The sequence below is a fragment of the Oncorhynchus tshawytscha genome, linkage group LG01 (assembly GCF_018296145.1).
Source record: "Oncorhynchus tshawytscha isolate Ot180627B linkage group LG01, Otsh_v2.0, whole genome shotgun sequence".
Classification (NCBI taxonomy): domain Eukaryota; kingdom Metazoa; phylum Chordata; class Actinopteri; order Salmoniformes; family Salmonidae; genus Oncorhynchus; species Oncorhynchus tshawytscha.
In genome coordinates, this window is record NC_056429.1 from 82,342,074 (window position 1) to 82,362,200 (window position 20,127).

At 41.0% G+C, this 20,127-nt stretch overlaps 1 protein-coding gene across 5 annotated transcripts in view; it reads right to left on the reverse strand.

Annotated features, from left to right (window-relative positions):
• The window catches only part of LOC112258082 (calcium-activated potassium channel subunit alpha-1), a 222,235-nt gene that overhangs the window by 98,866 nt on the left and 103,242 nt on the right, over window positions 1-20,127 (reverse strand). For all 5 annotated transcript variants that reach the window (XM_042326592.1, XM_042326589.1, XM_042326586.1 and 2 more), the window contains exons 3-5: window positions 17,336-17,397; window positions 4,723-4,816; window positions 3,071-3,182 (exon numbers count right to left, since the gene is read on the reverse strand). In XM_042326592.1, coding sequence (XP_042182526.1) covers window positions 3,071-3,182; window positions 4,723-4,816; window positions 17,336-17,397 — 268 coding nt within the window. The remainder of the gene's footprint in view (window positions 1-3,070; window positions 3,183-4,722; window positions 4,817-17,335; window positions 17,398-20,127) is intronic.

Consider the following 20,127-nt stretch of genomic DNA (forward strand, 5'->3'; position numbering starts at 1 on the left):
GTAATTCTGATTCTCATGTAAAAGTGACTTTTGAGTGACTAAAACATCACCCATAAAAAATAGGGATTATTTTTTTGAAAAAGTACTTTTTCTCTAATGTCAAACTACCAGGAAATCTGTAAAGACAGACTGAGTGGGCGGGGAGCTAGTAGGCTGAGTGGGCGGGGAGCTAGTAGGCTGAGTGGGCGGGGAGCTAGTAGGCTGAGTGGGCGGGGAGCTAGTAGGCTGAGTGGGCGGGGAGCTAGTAGGCTGAGTGGGCGGGGAGCTAGTAGGCTGAGTGGGCGGGGAGCTAGTAGGCTGAGTGGGCGGGGAGCTAGTAGGCTGAGTGGGCGGGAGCTAGTAGGCTGAGTGGGCGGTGAGCTAATACATACATTTTCCATTTGGGCTTGATGTAATGACATGAAGACAGAGTCGGAGTAGGCTGTTCCATGCTGGGGACCTAGGCAGAGCTAACACCAGACACAGATAGGCTGAAGACCTAGTAGCCAGGGCAGATGAAGACCTAGCTAGGAAGTAACTAGCTAACACCAGACACAGATGAAGACCTAGCTAGGGTAACACCAGACACAGATGAAGACCTAGCTAGGCAGTAACTAGCTAACACCAGACACAGATGAAGACCTAGCTAGGCAGTAACTAGCTAACACGACACAGATGAAGACCTAGCTAGGAAGTAACTAGCTAACACCAGACACAGATGAAGACCTAGCTAGGCAGTAACTAGCTAACACCAGACACAGATTTAGGCAGTAACTAGCTAACACCAGACACAGATGAAGACCTAGCTGAGCTGATGAAGACCTAGCTAGGCAGTAACTAGCTAACACCAGACACAGATGAAGACCTAGCTAGGCAGTAACTAGCTAACACCAGACACAGATGAAGACCTAAGCCAGTAACTAGCTAACACCAGACACAGATGAAGACCTAGCTTTAGCTAACACCAGACACAGATGAAGACCAGCTAGGCAGTAACTAGCTAACACCAGACACAGATGAAGACCTAGCTAGGAAGTAACTAGCTAACACCAGACACAGATGAAGACCTAGCTAGGCAGTAACTAGCTAACACCAGACACAGATGAAGACCTAGCTAGGCAGTAACTAGCTAACACCAGACACAGATGAAGACCTAGCTAGCCAGTAACTAGCTAACACCAGACACAGATGAAGACCTAGCTAGGAAGTAACTAGCTAACACCAGACACAGATGAAGACCTAGCTAGGCAGTAACTAGCTAACACCAGACACAGATGAAGACCTAGCTAGCCAGTAACTAGCTAACACCAGACACAGATGAAGACCTAGCTAGTAACTAGCTAACACCAGACACAGATGAAGAAGTTAGCCAGTAACTAGCTAACACCAGACACAGATGAAGACCTAGCTAGGCAGTAACTAGCTAACACCAGACACAGATGAAGACCTAGCTAGGCAGTAACTAGCTAACACCAGACACAGATGAAGACCTAGCTAGGCAGTAACTAGCTAACACCAGACACAGATGACGTTACCATTGTTGTATTAAAATGTGGCTTTTTGTGATAACACAAACATCTCTTAATAATCCAACCTCCATCCCGCCTCCTGAATCCAAGTGTTTGACATGGGGGAGGGGACCAGTAAATTTATGATTAAAATGTATCAATTTAGAAGCAACAGTCATTTTTCATACTTTGGTAGTCCTACTTTGATCTATTTCCACCCAAATATCATCACATTTCATGAGAAACATTTTTTAAATTGAACCTTTATTTACCTAGGAAAGTCAGTTAAGAACAAATTGTTATTTACAATGACGGCCAACAAACATGATTTTGACGGTTCGGGACCTTTAAGCCTGAGCTGGAAGATGAAGTTACCTGAAGCTGGTTAGCTTTAGAAAACCCTAAGTAGATCTATTGTATCTTGCTTCGTAGGATACCCCTCTGGTCAAAAGTAGAGCACTATAAAGATAATAGGGTGCCATTTGGGACATAGACCTTTATCTGCCTGTGGGCCCTGTTCAAAAGTAGAGCACTATATAGTCAATAGGCTGCCATTTGGGACACAGACAGAGCTAAAGCTACAGTCAGATGCTGATCAGGACTGAGAGGAGGGGGGCGTGGTCCTGAGCTCTTATTGACAGCTAATTGACAACTGATTGACAGCTGATAAAGATAAAGCCCTAACCAACACCTGCATGTGATGAAGCAGAAAATCACCTTCATCTGTAATGTCCTATAGACCTCTCGCTCTCTCCTGGAGATTAGCCACAGTCTTCTGCATCCCACATGGAAGCCTATTCCCTATATAGTGCACTACTTTTGACCACAGCCCATGGGGAATAGGTTGTCATTTGGGACGCGGTTGTCATTTGGCACACATTCATTTAGTAGATTGATTTCTATTTTAAAGCAGTGAATCAGGCAGGCGCCACTCAACAAAAGCCTATTAACTTTAATATCCCACTCATCATGTACTTTCAATCATAGACCAATTTCAATCACTTCAATCATCATTCCAGATACTGTAGCAAGAAAAACAAAAAAGCTTGTTCAATGACATGAAAGGTATTGAAATGAATTGTTGTATGCCATCATGGCAACTTAATACAAGACTGACAGCAGTGCAATATCACAACACTGTGAAATGTACATTGACAGGAACCAGAAACCATCACTGGTAAGTAAACAAATGATTGCTGTCAATGAACAACCAATACCACTATTACAGTCAGCCCCAACAGCTACTCCCAGCATCTGCGGATGTTGAAAAGAGGGTAGGGTCCAACATAAGCTAACCAAAGTAAAACCAGACCAAAAAGGAATCCATTAGGATCAACTAGAAAACAATGATTAAATCAACAATACATCTTAAACCACTGTAATACAACTATAATCCACTGGGGGGCGTTGCTGACCTGATCACCATCGAGGTTGAAATAGAAAACACCACTCCCACATTTGGCCAACCTGTAGGCTGTTTTGGAGGTCTGAGCAATCCAACCAGGACCAAGACTACTACATTAGTACTGGCCCATATAATAGACCATTGGAGGTGTAAATGTAAACAGGTATTCTGTACTTACCAAGCCAGCTCCTGTTGAGATAAACAGACACGAACACTGGGGGAACAGTGAAGAAGTCCACCACTGAGTTCACCTCCAGCCAGAACCACAGCTTGTCATTGGCTGCAATAAACTGAAAGGGAAAATAAACAAATTAACTACAGTACCAGTCATTCCAGGGTTTTTCTTTATATTTACTGTATTGTAGAATAATAGTGAAGACATCAAAATTCTGAAGTAACACTGATGGAATCATGTAGTAACCAAAAGTGTTAAATAAATCAAAATATATTTTAGATTCTTCAAAGTAGCCACTCTTTGTCTATTTGCACACTCTAGGCATTCTCTCAACCAGCTTCATGAGGTAGTCACCTGGAATGCATTTCAATTAACAGGTGTGCATTGGTAAAAGTTAATTTGTGGAATGTATTTTCTTCTTAATGTGTTTGACATAATCAGTTGTGTTGTGACAAGATAGGGGTCGTAAACAGAAGAAAGCCCTATTTGGTAAAAGACCGAGTCCATATTATGGCAAGAAGAGCTCAAACAAGCAAAGAGAAATGACAGTCCATCATTACTTTAAGACATGAAGGCCAGTCAATCCGGAAAATGTCAAGAGCCGCCGAGTGCTATGATGAAACTGTCTTTCATGAGGACCGCCACAGGAAAGGAAGACCCAAAGTTTCCTCTGCTGCAGAGGATGGGTTCATTAGAGTTACCAGCCTCAGAAATTGCAGCTCAAATAAATGCTTCACAGAGTTCAAGTAACACAGACACATCTCAACATCAACTGTTCAGAGAAGACTGCGTGAATCAGGCCTTCATGGTTGAATTGCTGCAAAGAAACCACCACTAAAGGACACCAATAAGAGGAAGAGATGTGCTTGGTCCAAGAAACACGAGCAATGGACAACAAGTGCTCAGCATATGTGGGAACTCCTTCAATAACCCACCAGCAGGATTGGGGTTAATTCCACAAATTCAATTCTAACTAAATTACCTCTCCCTGTAAATTTGAATTCAGACATAATTAAATTCATCTTATTTCCAATGTTAGGTACATTCTAAGAATTCCATCCCCAATCCAATATTATACCCAACAATTACACAAATTCAAATTCAATTCCCCCAGGCTTTCAGGCTGGTCCTGTCACTGCTCAGACAGCCTAGCTATACTAGAAATACAGAAATACATATACATGTTTTAAGTTATTTAAAACAAATCCTGGAGTAAATGTTTTATACTAAGTGCATTAATTCCATTAACTGGGAAATGTACAAATATTGAATTCCAATTCCAATTCCAATTCAATTCCAATTCAATCCCAATTCAAACAGTTTAATTCCAATTCAATTCCAATTCCATAACTTGGAGATAATTGAAACTCGAGTCAAATTCACCGTAAATATTCCACTTCCTGCGTGAATTGTTTCAACTCTGCCAACCATCCCCCTTTTAATGTTGACACATGACTGTTGTTTGTTCAGGGTACAAAAAGGCATTAAAGTTATGAAAGAACGACAGATGAATGCTTCCACAGTTTTAATGAGTGCGATGTTTCGACTTGAATGACATTGTTATCGGTCTTTGTTCCATGACATGATTGAAACTTCACTAGAGTAACAACTTGTTGTGTACAAGTCTTATGTAGCCTTGTACTTTCTTTACTTACCCGTAGACCAAAGTACAAGAGGAAGAAGACGTTGAAAGCCATGTCAATCTGTAGCGTGAAGTCTTTGTAGAAGTTCTGACAGGACTCGATGGGGCTGTCAAAAACACACAGAAAACTAAAATGTTAGAAATGTCTCACTTATTGAAGATGCATTCTTCTTCCCTGATTTAAAAAAAGGTGAAAAAATGAAGAGGAATGAAAGAACTTGAAGGTGCAAAAGTTTGTATTTTCCAATGGATGATAATATGCATAAATAGTCACACAAGCATGTAATTGTAACATGTTGATATACCCCTGATTAACCCTTAAAGAACTGTGTGTACATTATTCTTCTGAAACTCACATTTACATGTTAGTCATTCAGCAGATGCTCTTATCCAGAGACACTGAAAGTCATAGCCTTTTGGCCAAACTGTGGAGTTATTGGCTCAGATTCATTTTAATTTCCACAATACAGAAAAAAATTACGCTGTTGTACACAAAATGGTAATCTTATGGTATCAATTCAATGTAATTAAATCCAAACCAAGATTAGGGAAGGACAAACAATTGGACCAAAACACAGTTTGAGATGATTATGTAAAAAGACAAACACATAGAGAGGACACCGCAGCACTTGGTTCTGACTCCACTCATTCAAGCGTCCACTGGACAGCCTGGCAGCTAGACAGTTCCCCTCCTTCTCTCTCTCTTTAGTTAATGGTATTTTTTCATCAGTCCTCACATAGACTTTTCTGAATTATTTCCTGAGTAGCTAGAATTGTTTCCTGAGTAGCTAGATCTACTCAGGGTTTTATAAAGCTTTATAAAGTCAGATTCCATCTTACATGCGGACCAGACCAGATGCTTGGCGTGCGCGAGCGTTGCAATATACATTTACACATACATGTTACTCATTCTTTGCACCCACACTGCTTGCGAGTGTAAGCGTAGCTAGGCACTCAAATAGAACTTGGTTATATTTGTGATGCTCGACGCTCTGCAAGTCCTGCCTCTCCCGTCTCCTTATTGGTTTTGAGGAGCATATACCCACGAGCCATCTCCTCATTGGTTTTTAGGAGCATATACCCACGTCAGTGATTGAAAGATAAACTGAGGTCCACACTCCAGTCAGTTGTGGTAATGCCCCTTTAAGTTGGTTGCCAAACGCCATATAAAGTCCAAAGAAGAGGAATAAGCCTGAAGGAAGGAGGAGAGATGACTAGAAACGAATTCGGTTTACCATTTTATCTGTGGATTAATTCTCGGAGTAGAGGACCTTGTGCATTTCAGTTAAAATAACAACCCAATGTTTAGATTCCAGGACAAATTAGCTAGCAACAGTAAGCGAGCTAGCTAAATTGCCATAAATGTTTAATGCTTTTGGACCTGTCCACAAATTAATATTATTGGTTCAGAGTTTTTGATAATTCAATCTGCGTGTCCTCATCGCGTCTGGTGTGCGGGGACGAAATCAACATGCATGCAATGGCGGACACACGCATGCGTGCGGTCTGGTCAGCATGTTAGACTGCCATGTTACGAAGGTGGATATTGACCTGCCCTCGAGCCTGCGCGACCTGGGCTTGCAACTGCATGTTCATGTCGCACGAGGCTAGTTGAATGCTGAAACATTAATACATTGTCGAGTCAGTGCAACATTTTTATTTGTACCCGAAATCCAAATTAACTAAAAGTATTCTTGCCAATTAGATGGAAGGCCGTGTTGCCCAACCGAGTCCTTTGAAGAATGTTTCTGGTTGTCAATTGGATACGTTGTAGTAACGCCGTTGTGTGATAGACGGGATACTCTGTCTGTTCCTTCCGAACCCTCGTTTGCAGCGGCTGTTGCTAACTCAACGGCTAGGAGGTATCACATCTGTAGTGAATAAGAGTTCAAAGTTCATACCATTCGCAATCAAAGCTCACGCTGATGTTGGCTTCGTTCTGTAGTTATTATCTGAACCATTCTGACATTGGACCGTCATCCCCACATCCTCGGAGCAGGAGGTTACATTGTCGTCAAGTCTTTATATAGGAAGGGAGAGGAGGGCCTTCACAGGGGTGGGCCACTGATTGAGCATAGCCCTAACCTTATGAAAAACCAAATCTCACATTTTAGAAGCTAAAATCACATTTCATCCCATCACGAATAATTTCATATTCAAACATTTAAATTGAACCACTGTAGAGTTTATGCCATCTTATCATTGATGAGAATGTCTCAGATGACAACCGAACTGACATCATATTAATTAAGTACCACCGCATATGTTCAATTGGTCGGATTACCAGAATATAATTCATTTCCCCCCACCTTCTGATGTTCCCAGAATCTCTATGTTAACCATGGGGTTTTCAAATGTAACATCAGTAGGGTAGTGAGAGGAAAAAACCTATCCCTAGGCCAACATCATGACATATTCAAATATGGGTAATGCTGCTTCGAGGGTGGCTGTTGTCGTTATGTTACTGCTACACTGGCAATACTAAAGTGCCTATAAGAACACCCAATAGTCAAAGGTTAATGAAATACAAACGGTATAGAGGGAAATAGTCCTATAATTCCTAAAATAAATACAACTTCTTACCTGGGAATATTGAAGACTCATGTTAAAAGAAACCATCAGCTTTCATATGTTCTCATGTTCTGAGCAAGGAACTTAAGCTTTCTTACATTGCACATATTGCACTTTTACTTTCTTCTCCAACACTTTGTTTTTGCATTATTTAAACCAAATTTAACATGTTTCATTATTTATTTGAGGCTAAATTGATTTTATTGATGTATTATATTAAGTTAAAATAAGTGTTCATTCAGTATTGTTGTAAGTGTCATTATTACAAATTTAAAAATTAAAAATTGGCCGATTAATCGGTATCGGCTTTTTTGGTCCTCCAATAATCGGTATCGGGGTTGAAAAATCATAACCGGTCGACCTCTAATTTGTTGTGCTGTGTTTAGGCAAGTATGCATACTGGTTTTTGCATTCCTCAAGAGCAACTGGCATGAGCTTCTTCACAATGTGCCTTTTCTGGACTTATCAACGCCTATGTCAAGCAACATGGACGCAGTGAGCAGTGTTGCAGCGAGATTATCGCAAGCAAATTTGCTGATACGCAAAGCAACTCAAACATTGAAATTGAATGGAACATCCATTGTCTGACAACATCAATATAGCGAAAATGTTGGCTATATAATTTAGTTGGCTAGCCCTAATGGAATTATCAACACTGTTTACTAAGCTAGCTAGCTAATCTTGGATGCAGTTGAAACTTCACAGGGTGAGGTCTGGGTACATAACATACAATATATCACAAAAGTGAGTACACCCCTCACATTTTTGTAAATATTTGAGTATATATTTTCATGTGACAACACTGAAGAAGTTGTGAGTGTACAGCTTGTTTAACAGTGTAAATTTGCCGGCCCCTCAAAATAACACACACAGCCATTAATGTCTAAACTGCTGGCAACAAAAGTGAGTACACCTTTAAGTGAACATGTCCAAATTGGGCCCAAAGTGTCAATATTCTGTGTGGCCACCATCATTTCCAGCACTGCCTTAACCCTCTTGGGCATGGAGTTCACCAGAGCTTCACAGGTTGCCACTGGAGTCCTCTTCCACTCCTCCATGACGACATCACGGAACTGGTGGATGTTAGAGACCTTGCACAGATGCTCAATAGGGTTTAGGTCTGGAGACATGCTTTGCCAGTCCATCACCTTTACTCTCAGCTTCTTTAGCAAGGCAGTGGTCATCTTGGAGGTCTGTTTGGGGTCGTTATCATGTTGGAATATTGCCCTGCGGCCCAGTCTCCGAAGGGAGGGGATCATGCTCAGCATGATCCAGAAAAACCTGTGTTTTTCTGGATCAAACGCCACATTTTGGAGATATAACAACAGAATTTATTGAACAAAAGGACCATTTGTGATGTTTAAGACATATTGGACTGCCAACAGAAGAAAATCTTCAAAATTAAGGCATGAATTATATCGTTAATTCTGACTTTTGTGTCGTGCCTGGTGGGTTGAAATGTGATTTTCATGTGTTTGTTTGATGGGGTGCTGTCCTCAGATAATAGCATGGTTTGCTTTCGCCGTTAAGCCTTTTTGAAATCTGACACAGAGGCTGGATTAACAAGCAGTTCATCTTTAAACCGATGTATAACACTTGTATGATTCATTCATTCATATTATGAGTATTTCTATTTTTGAATTTGGCGCACTGCTATTTCACTGGGTGCTGTCAAATCAATGCCGTTAACGGATTGACTGATGTGTCCAAAGTAAACTGCCTGTTACCGGGCCCAGAAGCCAGGATATGCATGGAATTAGTAGCATTGGATAGAAAATACTTAGAAGTTTCTAAAACTGTTAACATAATGTCTGAGACTATAACAGAATTGAAAGAAATCCGGTGAAAATCCAACCGGAAATACAAATAAATTGTGGTCCCAGGCCCTTATTATGGAAACCTATTGTTTCTATGTAAATCCATCTCCCAGATTACAATTCCTATGGCTTCCACTAGATGTCAACAGTCTTTATTCAAGGTTTCAGGCTTCTTTTTTGAAAAACGAACAAGTATTTGGCGTTTTGGTTAGGAGACCACCTGAACAATATCAGTCATTCGGCGCGCGAGGGAGAGGGCGCATGCTTACGAATTTTCCTTTCCTATTGAACATACTACTTTCCGTATGAAATATGATAGTTTATTCACATTTTAGAGTACCTGACGATTAAACAGAAATGTTTGGACAAAGTTTAGCGGTAGCTTTTTGGACTCCTTTGTCTGCATGTTGAACGAGTGGATTACTCAAATTGATGGCGCCAACTAAACAGACTTTCTGGGATATAAAGAAGGATTTTATCTAACAAAACAACCATTCATGTTGTAGCTGGGACCCTTGGGATTGCAAACAGAGGAAGATCTTCAAAAGTAAGTGATTTATTTCACCGCTATTTGTGATTTTTATGAAGCATGTGCTGGTTGAAAAATATGTTGTGGTGCGCCGTCCTCAGACAGTCGCATGGTATGCTTTCGCTGTAAAGCCTTTTTGAAATTGGACAACGCAGTTAGATTAACAAGAATTTAAGCTTTTAAATGACATGACACGTATATGTTCATGAATGTTTAATATTACGATAATTTATTTGAATTGCGCACCCTCCAATTTCACCGGATGTTGTTAGCTGGTGTCCCGCTAGCGGGATGCCTATCCCTTAAGGATTCATTGACATAGAAATGTACGTGTCTAAAAAGGTGAGCCAATTTCATGTCACCGGTTATTCAGAGTTGAATACCTCTATATCACATCGTACTATACCACTCTGTAGTGATAAGAGCAATGAAGGCTCTTCAGAGGAGGAAGTGAAGGACCATCCTCCGCAGTGATTTACATTTTTTACATTTAAAAAGTTAGCCTTTTCAGATAAAACAATACTAAATATAATAACGTCTCCAAATAATTGATTAAAACATACTATTTTGTATGAAGGTTTACAGTACCCTCAACAGCACTATGTAGAGTGCATCATGGTGTAGCCGGAGGACAGCTAGCTTCCGTCCTCTTCTGGGTACATTGACTTCAATACAAAACCTCACCCCCTTCCATAGACTTACACATGTAATTATGACGTCGCTCAAGCTCTGAGCTCTTGCAGCATGAACTGACATGTTGTCCACCCAGTCAAAGGATCAGATAATGAATCTAGTACTGAAAGCAAAAGATACAGCTAGCTAGCACTGCAGTGCATAAAATGTGGTGAGTGGTTGACTCAAAGACAGAGAAAGACAATAGTTGAACAGTTTTTGAACAGTTTTTGAGTCAGAGAGAGACATTTTTTTTCAGTTTTCATTTACTTAGCTAGCCAGTTTAGCCTACTCAAACACCCTGCTCAAACAGAGGGATGCTATGTTAGCTAGCTGGCTATGACTATCCAACACAACACTAGAACTCAAGATAAGCTTTTGGTTTTACAAATCTATTGCCATCGGGGCCTGCCGGTGTAAGTGCTAAACTGCTTACTGAGTGTACACTGTAACGTTACAGCATGATTGTAGCAGGTTTACTAACGCATTAGTTCTATTAGCTATGTTGACTATAATGTTACTTTAGCTGATATGGTGACAATGCTGTAGGCTGTGTGTAGCAGTTATGATATAGTTTGGCTTGGAAAGTTTTTTTCACCTCGTCACATACAGCTGATGTTTTGTGCATTGATGTCCACAAGGGACAAAGGGAAAAGATGGGAGGAGAGCGCATAGATGCGAGAAAGAATACAAGGTGGCTGTCATAAAAGTGAACTCTGTTTACGCGTGATCAGGGGAGTATTCATTCCGCTGATTCTGTTGAAAAAGTTCCTTAAACGCAACGAAACGGGGATGAACATACCTGAATTTGCAAAATAGAAACTCTTGTTTGCAACTGTTGGACTAATGATCGACCTGTGTGCACCTACGTTGTAAACTTTAATTCATAGGCTAGGTTGTAGCAACCTAGCAGAGGGAAATTTTAAGTATCATGTTGTAGCCTAAACTTATTGCTGTTACATTGAACTAGGTGAATGGAATATGAATGACAGTCATCCAACATGCTGTAATCAAAATAGGGCAATGCTCATGAAAAACAAAATTGTCCTCTGACTGCCACTGCATAAGAGTGTCTGCTAAATTACCATAATGTAAAAGTAAACGTACAAATTAACACTTCAAAGCATGCTGGGTATTATTCTAATAAGTTTGCCCCTGAAATGATTGGCCTTATTTCGGGGGTGGATCTCATTGGAATAATACCCAGCCTGGTTTGCAAGTGTTCATTTGTATATTTACATTTTGGTCATTTAGCAGACACTTATCCAGAGTGACTTAGTGCAATCAAGGTAGGAAAACAACCATATATCACAGTCATAGGACTGTGACATGTTTTTTGTTACCATTACTGAGAATGTTTTTCTAGTGAAGGCGTGTACTTGCTTGCAAATATATTTGTATTTTGAAATGACAAAATACCTCAATATACCTGTCTCTTATGTAAATACAATACTTTCCAAAAGTATTTTGTATTTTAGTATGATACAATGGTCTCTAGAGTATGTGATAGCAAATCTATAGGAAGAGAGAGTCTGCAGATTCTTTCAAACGACAATTTTATACGAGTTTTCTATAAAAGCACAGACCCAACTATGTTTGTTATGCTTTCAAGTCTGAACCATTCACCAACAATGGTTCAGAGTTTAATTAAGGCTTAACAAACATAGTCGGGTCTCTGCTTTTATAGAAAAATACATAATTTCTGTATACGTGGCAGTCAGAAGATAGTGTGTTAAAGGCAATTAGTTGTCTGTGCAGATTTAAGATAGCACAAGGTTGACAACCTGAGGGCTCAACCGTCTAACTGCATTCACAACAGCAAATACTATAATGTGCTCATTTCTGCAAGTTTCCATATGTGACTTTTTGTAGATAGTAAACCCACGGGATGTCACATGCTGCAGTCGCACCCAAACGGACCGTAGCTATATTAGCTATAAGTCCCACAAAGACAAGTTTTATGCTTATGACTAAGTCCCACAAAGACAAGATGAATTATGTAATTTTCCACGACAAGTATCTTGTATTTGTAATAAGGTACATAGAAATGTATATTTTGCCCATCTCTGCCTGCAAGACTAGTGTGTACATTTACACACCCTAAGCCTTTAGAGATTGACAACTCACTCAAGGATGATTGAGGCTGAGGATGTCCTAAAATGTACAATGTACATTGTATAAAAATAATGCTTCAGTCGGCCTACAAGGCTAATTACAGGAATGGCCCATATCTGTTATAACCAGCTGTCACTTAACAGACGACACGCCGCTGTGAGTCAAAGTGTGACTTAAGGCAAGCTGAGAGCCTTGTTGTTGACATTGGGTCAGCTAATGACATTGGGTCAGCTAATGACATTGGTTCAGCTAATGCTTCAGGCGATGGACAGAGGGATAATACAGTATTCAAACTTCTTAAATTAATGTATATACAACATTTTATTGAAATATAATTATCATAACCTTTAGAAAAACTGACAAGGGAAGTACCACAACACGGTTCATTTTGCAAGTAAAAAGATTAAAGGTCAGGTCAAAGGTCATATGTTCTTCATCAGGTGAAAAGGTATTTCAGGTCGTAACCTGGATGACAGGGTGGGAGTACACATGGTATTGCATAGGACATAACTCTACCTGCGTTCTTTTAGATCATGAAATCAGACAATCACTCACAAAAAACAACAGACAGCGCTAACCATAGTACTCTAGTGTAGTGGTTCTCAACCTGGGGTACTAGTACCTCTGTACTGGCTTATCCACATGGGCTACTTGGGAAAACTCATAAGAACATACAGCAGGCTTAATGATCACTTGCACATGAAGGGGTGCATTGTGAAGGGGTACTTCGGGCAGATTGTGCTATTTTGTATCCAACTTCATATAGCCAGCCAGAACAAAGGCACACAGACACCCACACTTAAGTTTTTTTTTTTATGTTTAGCAAAAATATATCAAACTGCTCTCAGAATAACTCTCAGACTGAATGCACAAAGGGATTGGAAAGTATAAATACGTTGTAAAAAGTTATATTTTGTGTAATGAAACAATATTCCAATGCCTGAATGAGCCTAGCTGGGCACAATCTCTTGAGACGAGAAGGCTAATGACTTCTCTCTATAAAGTCCGTAGTTGGTAGATCATGATGCTTGCAACACCAGGGTTGTGGGTTCAATTCCCATAGTGGACCAGTACTAAAAATGTATGCACTCACTACTGTAATTCGTGTGTGTGTCTACTATTTGACAAAAAAATGTAAACGTAAGTTTGGCCACACCTCCCCCTTGTTCTCTGGGCAATCAAAAAAGCTTTCAGGCCTCCTTCCTTTACTTCCTAATGGCACATCAGTAGGCTAAATAATAGCAATATAGCCCTTTTCATGCAAAACACGTCAAAAATCTGAAAGGGCGTTCCGTTGGTGTTTCCTAGTGCTTAATGAGTGATGTTGATTGTTCTAGAACAGGAAATTGGGTATTTCCTGTCTGTTCTGTTCTGTTCCGTCTGAGAGAGGCTCTGATCCTTGTCTTTTAGAGATTATTAAGCAATTTCATCTGTGAGTAAAGGATTGTTGGCGTCGTGTGGTCGTTGAAATTTACTGTAAGCCCGGGCGGGCAACGGCAGTTACCTGGAAAGGATTTATCCCTCAAATGAAAAGATGAAAGGACAGGACAGAAAGACAAGCCAGGAAAGAACGGACAGGAAAAGACAGGAGAGGACAGACAGGACAGACAGGGACAGGAGGTAAAGGACAGAAAGGACAGAAAGGCCAGACAAGACAGGAGATTAAGGACAGAAAGAACATGACAGGGACAGGACAGGAGGTAAAGGACAGAAAGGACAGGACAGGAGGTAAAGGACAGAAAGAACAGGACAGGAGGTAAAGGACAGAACGGACATGACAGGAGGTAAAGGACAGAAAGAACATGATAGGAGGTAAAGGACAGAAAGAACATGACAGGGATAGGACAGACAGGACAGGAGGTAAAGGACAGAAGGTAAAGGACAGAAAAGACATGGCAGGACAGGACAGACAGGAAAGAACAGAAAGGACATGGCAGGACAGGTCAGACGGTAAAGTACAGAAAGGATAGGACAGACAGGACACGAGGTAAAGGACAGAAATAACATGACAGGAGGTAAAGGACAGAAAGGACATGACAGGGACAGGACAGACAGGAGGCAAAGGACAGAAAGGACAGGAAGGAAAGGACAGAAAGGACAGGACAGGAAGTAAAGGACAGAAAGGACAGGACAGAAAGGACAGGACAGGAGGTAAAGGACAGAAAGGACAGGACAGGAGGTAAAGGACAGGAGGTAAAGGATAGAAAGAACAGGACAGGAGGTAAAGGACAGAACGGACATGACAGGAGGTAAAGGACAGGAGGTAAAGGACAGAAAGTACAGGACAGCAGGTAAAGGACAGGAGGTAAAGGACAGAAAGGACAGGAGGTAAAGGACAGAAAGAACAGGACAGGAGGTAAAGGACAGAACGGACATGACAGGAGGTAAAGGACAGAAAGAACATGACAGGGATAGGACAGACAGGCCAGGAGATAAAGGACAGAAGGTAAAGAACAGAAAGGACATGGCAGGACAGGTCAGACGGTAAAGTACAGAATGGATAGGACAGACAGGACACAATGTAAAGGACAGAAATAACATGACAGGACAGGAGGTAAAGGACAGAAAGGACATGACAGGAGGTAATGTACAGAACGGACATGACAGGGACAGGACAGACAGGAGGCAAAGGACAGAAACATTGAGGCGTGCTTCACGGTTGGGATGGTGTTCTTGGGATTGTACTCATCCTTTTTCTTCCTCCAAACACGGTGAGTGGAGTTTAGACCAAAAACCTTTATTTTTGTCTCATCAGACCACATGACCTTCTCCCATTCCTCCTCTGGATCATCCAGATGGTCATTGGTAAACTTCAGACAGGCCTGGACATGCGCTGGCTTGAGCAGGGGGACCTTGCGTGCGCTGCAGGATTTTAATCCATGGCGGCGTAGTGTGTTACTAATGGTTTTCTTTGAGACTGTGGTCACAGCTCTCTTCAGGTCATTGACCAGGTCCTGCCGTGTAGTTCTGGGCTGATCCCTCACCTTCCTCATGATCATTGATGCCCCACGAGGTGAGATCTTGCATGGAACCACAGACCGAGGGTGATTGACCGTCATCTTGAACTTCTTCCATTTTCTAATAATTGCCTCTCTAGTCTTGGCCATTGTGGAGAGGTTGGAGTCTGTTTAATTGAGTGTGTGGACAGGTGTCTTTTATACAGGTAACGAGTTCAAACAGGTGCAGTTAATACAGGTAATGAGTGGAGAACAGGAGGGCTTCTTAAAGAAAAACGAACAGGTCTGTGAGAGCCGGAATTCTTACTGGTTGTTAGGTGATCAAATACTTATGTCATGCAATAAAATGCAAATTAATTACTTAAAAATCATACAATGTGATTTTCTGGATTTTTGTTTTAGATTCCATCTCTCACAGTTGAAGTGTACCTATGATAAAAAATTACAGACCTCTACATGCTTTGTAAGTAGGAAAACCTGCAAAATCGGCAGTGTATCAAATACTTGTTCTCCCCACTGTATGTACAGTACACATCTACCTCAATTACCTTGTACCCCTGCACATGGACTCGGTACTGGTAACCCCATGTATATCGCCAAGTTATTGTTACTCATTGTGTTGTTATTTTTCAATTATTTCTCTTTACCCTCTGCATTGTTGGGCCTGTAAGTAAGCATTTAACTGTTAGTGTACACCTGTTGTTTACGAAGTATGTGACATAAAAGTTCATGTGATTTGAATTGAGAAGTTGAATCAAGTGAGCTACCGCTGGAACAGGTGGGGGTCCCTGAGGAGAGAATTAATTACCATTGACTGATTTAGTAATTGCTCTCAATTGACACAACACCATCATTGGCCATAGTCATTTATAATATGTAAGGGAATAGCACAACAAATGAGATAAACTGGAATGGCACTCATTCATGGTTGCACAAATCGAGCTGTACGCAAACCCAGTCTTAAAATATTCTAATGAGCCACCTCCTCTACATTATTATCGCTAAAAGAGCAGATAAACCTTTTGTGAACTGTAACCATTGAAGAGCTTAAAGGGTTATTTTAGTCAGTTTGGTTCCACATAGAAACATCACCCAGCCCAAAGAATCTTGAAGTACCCTGATTTTTTAGTGTATACGTGATTTTGTATGTACAGGAAACCAACCATAACTACCATAATCTGCCACATCTACAGTTACAGTTGTATTATCCACTTTGCAGACCATCAAATGTTTAAATATGTGTAAGGAGCATATATTTTGTTTCAGATATCATATTACAGTGCCAGCAGTATACCACACTGCATCCCACTGCTGGCTTGCTTCTGAAGCTAAGCAGGGTTGGTCCTGGTCGGTCCTGGTCGGTCCCTGGATGAGAGACCAGATGCTGCTGGAAGTGGTGTTGGAGGGCCAGTAGGAGGCACTCTTTCCTCTGGTCTAAAGAAATACCCCATTGTTCCAGGGCTGTGGTTGGGGACATTGCCCTGTGTAGGGTGCCGTCTTTTGGATGGGATTTTAAACGGGTGTCCTGACTCTCTGTGGTCACTAAAGATCCCATGGCACTTATCATAAGAGTAGGGGTGTTAACCCTGGTGTCCTGGCTAAATTCCCAATCTGGCCTCATACCATCACGGTAACCTAATCATCCCCATTTTGCAATTGGCTCATTCATCCCCCTGTAACTATTCCCCAGGTTGTTGCTGTAAATGAGAATGTGTTCTCAGTCAACTTACCTGGTAAAATACATATTATTACAGCTTCTCTATAAATCAGGTTATAACCACATTAGTCCACCTGTACCACATAATTTGCCAGATTAGATTTGGATCCCATTGACAAAAAGACCATCTCATTGTTTAGTAGAGCTCTGTTGTCACAGTGCAATAGTTTCCAGTATATTAACATAACAAAAAGCACGATACACTGTAGATTACAGCTGTAATGTGTTGCAAAAAAAATTATACTTACTCAGAGGAATCTATGAAGTATATTACAAGGGCTCCGATGCTGAGGGCAAAGACAAGCACCACCTGAAGAGGAGAGAGAGGAAAAGTTAGTCTTTATTAATAGGTCAAAGCTTAGAGACCATCTAATGCATTCCATGTTATTAAGTAACACACTGAGAGGTAACATAAAGGTCCCAGTAATTAGCCTACTCTGGGGATATCACATGTACTGAGGCAGATAATATGTTCATTAATTAAAGCTAGAATCCAGAGCGGTGAAACTGCCACGTCCGTTTCACCAAATACTGTTTTATCCCTCTGACATCATTGCACACACAATAGAACAGTAGAGTATGTACTGCCATTTTTTTTTACCACAATGCTGGATGCTCATTTCCTCAAAGCAATAACAAATGTGCCTCTGGTGGACAGTGGCGCTGTTTTGCCAATCGCAGATCTCAACTTTAAGGCCAAGGATAAATCATTCTTAACTGGCACTGTTAGAATATACACATAGTGAGTAGCTACACATCATCTCATTCTGACAGGGTTATAAAAGAGAGTGCAAGGCTACAACTACACCCATGAACACACACAAACACTAGACTAGCTGAAAGGGAATACAGCACACAGAACTGTAAATAGAGCAGTATGCTACACACTAGCTGAAAGGGAATACAGCACACAGAACTGTAAATAGAGCAGTATGCTACACACTAGCTGAAAGGGAATACAGCACACAGAACTGTAAATAGAGCAGTATGCTACACACTAGCTGAAAGGGAATACAGCACACAGAACTGTAAATAGAGCAGTATGCTACACACTAGCTGAAAGGGAATACAGCACACAGAACTGTAAATAGAGCAGTATGCTACACACTAGCTGAAAGGGAATACAGCACACAGAACTGTAAATAGAGCAGTATGCTACACACTAGCTGAAAGGGAATACAGCACACAGAACTGTAAATAGAGCAGTATGCTACACACTAGCTGAAAGGGAATACAGCACACAGAACTGTAAATAGAGCAGTATGCTACACACTAGCTGAAAGGGAATACAGCACACAGAACTGTAAATAGAGCAGTATGCTACACACTAGCTGAAAGGGAATACAGCACACAGAACTGTAAATAGAGCAGTATGCTACACACTAGCTGAAAGGGAATACAGCACACAGAACTGTAAATAGAGCAGTATGCTACACACTAGCTGAAAGGGAATACAGCACACAGAACTGTAAATAGAGCAGTATGCTACACACTAGCTGAAAGGGAATACAGCACACAGAACTGTAAATAGAGCAGTATGCTACACACTAGCTGAAAGGGAATACAGCACACAGAACTGTAAACAAGAACTTGGCTCATCATGTCAATACCTTGAGATGAGGCGACAGTACAGCAGGGGATAAACAGAGAAACAGCGAAGCCTTGAGCCTAGTCATATAGCTAACACAATAACAAAACAAGGGCATTGAGTGACACCCTCTCTCTCTCTGTCTGTCTAATAGGGGAGGGTCTTTTGAATACAATTGAACATGTAGTCTATCTAAAGCCTGCTCCCAGATATGTTAGTACTGTTAAGCATCGTTTATGGTTGATGTTATGCCTAGTGTTCAACATTACAAGGATCATGGGAGTTGGCAAAACAAACAGATCTAGGCTCACATTGGGAGAGACTACAGATTAAAGATGCACTATGCAGAAATCGCTCCACCATAGTTCGCCTAATTTCAGTTCATTCATGTGACAAAACAAGCAAGTATACTGTAGTGTACAGAATCATTGTAATGACTACTCTGTTTGTATTCTGCCATATTCTCAGTCACCTTGCCATGGTTAAATGCGGTGGTTCGCGCTTTCAGTTTTGCACGAATTCTACCATCTATCCACGGATTCTGGTTAGGGTAGGTTTTAATAGTCAAAGTGGGTACAACATCTCCTATACACTACTGATGAAATCAGTAACCTTCTCAGTGTACACGTCAATATTATTTTCACTACCTGGAACATATCCCAGTCTGCGTGATCAAAACAATCTTGAAGTGTGGATTCTGATTGGTCAGATCAGCGTTGAATAGTCCTTAGCATGGGTACTTCCTGTTTGAGTTTCTGCCTATAGGAAGGGAGTCGTGGTCAGATTTTCCGAAAGGAGGGCGGGGGAGGGCCTTGTTTGCATCCCGGAAGTTGGAGTAGCAATGGACGATATGCTGATAGAATTTAGGTAGCCTTTTCCTCAAATTTGCTTTGTTAAAATCCCCAACTACAATAAATGCAGCCTCAGGATATATGGTTTCCAGTTTATATGAAGTCCAGTGAAGCTTGACCATGCTGATCTGACCAGCATCCGACCAGCACGGACCATGCCCTATGGGCCTTGGTCAAAAGTAGTGCCCTATATAGAGTGCCTTTGGGACAGAGCCGGAGAGTGACTTGGGGTAAACTGAGAGAGCAAGCAGTCAATTGAAGAAGAAACGGTGATACCCACCACTTTGCATATTTACACCAGTCAAATAAGGCCAAGAATTGGACAACATTTGAGGGCAAACTCTCCTATTAATTGCGTAGTCCATTGGCAGGAAAACAGGGAAGAAGGAAATCAACTTGATGAGACTGATAATATAGCTTCTATCTGAAGCTCTAGGTTTATAAATAAATACTTTTTTATATAACTATTTTCCCTAAAGTATGAAATGCACCACACAACATTAAACGTTATGAAAAAGGCCATTAGGGACAATAATAATCTTATTTTTTCTTAAAAGAGTGGGGCAGTCCCACAGTGTATTAGATAAGACAAGTAAGGTAA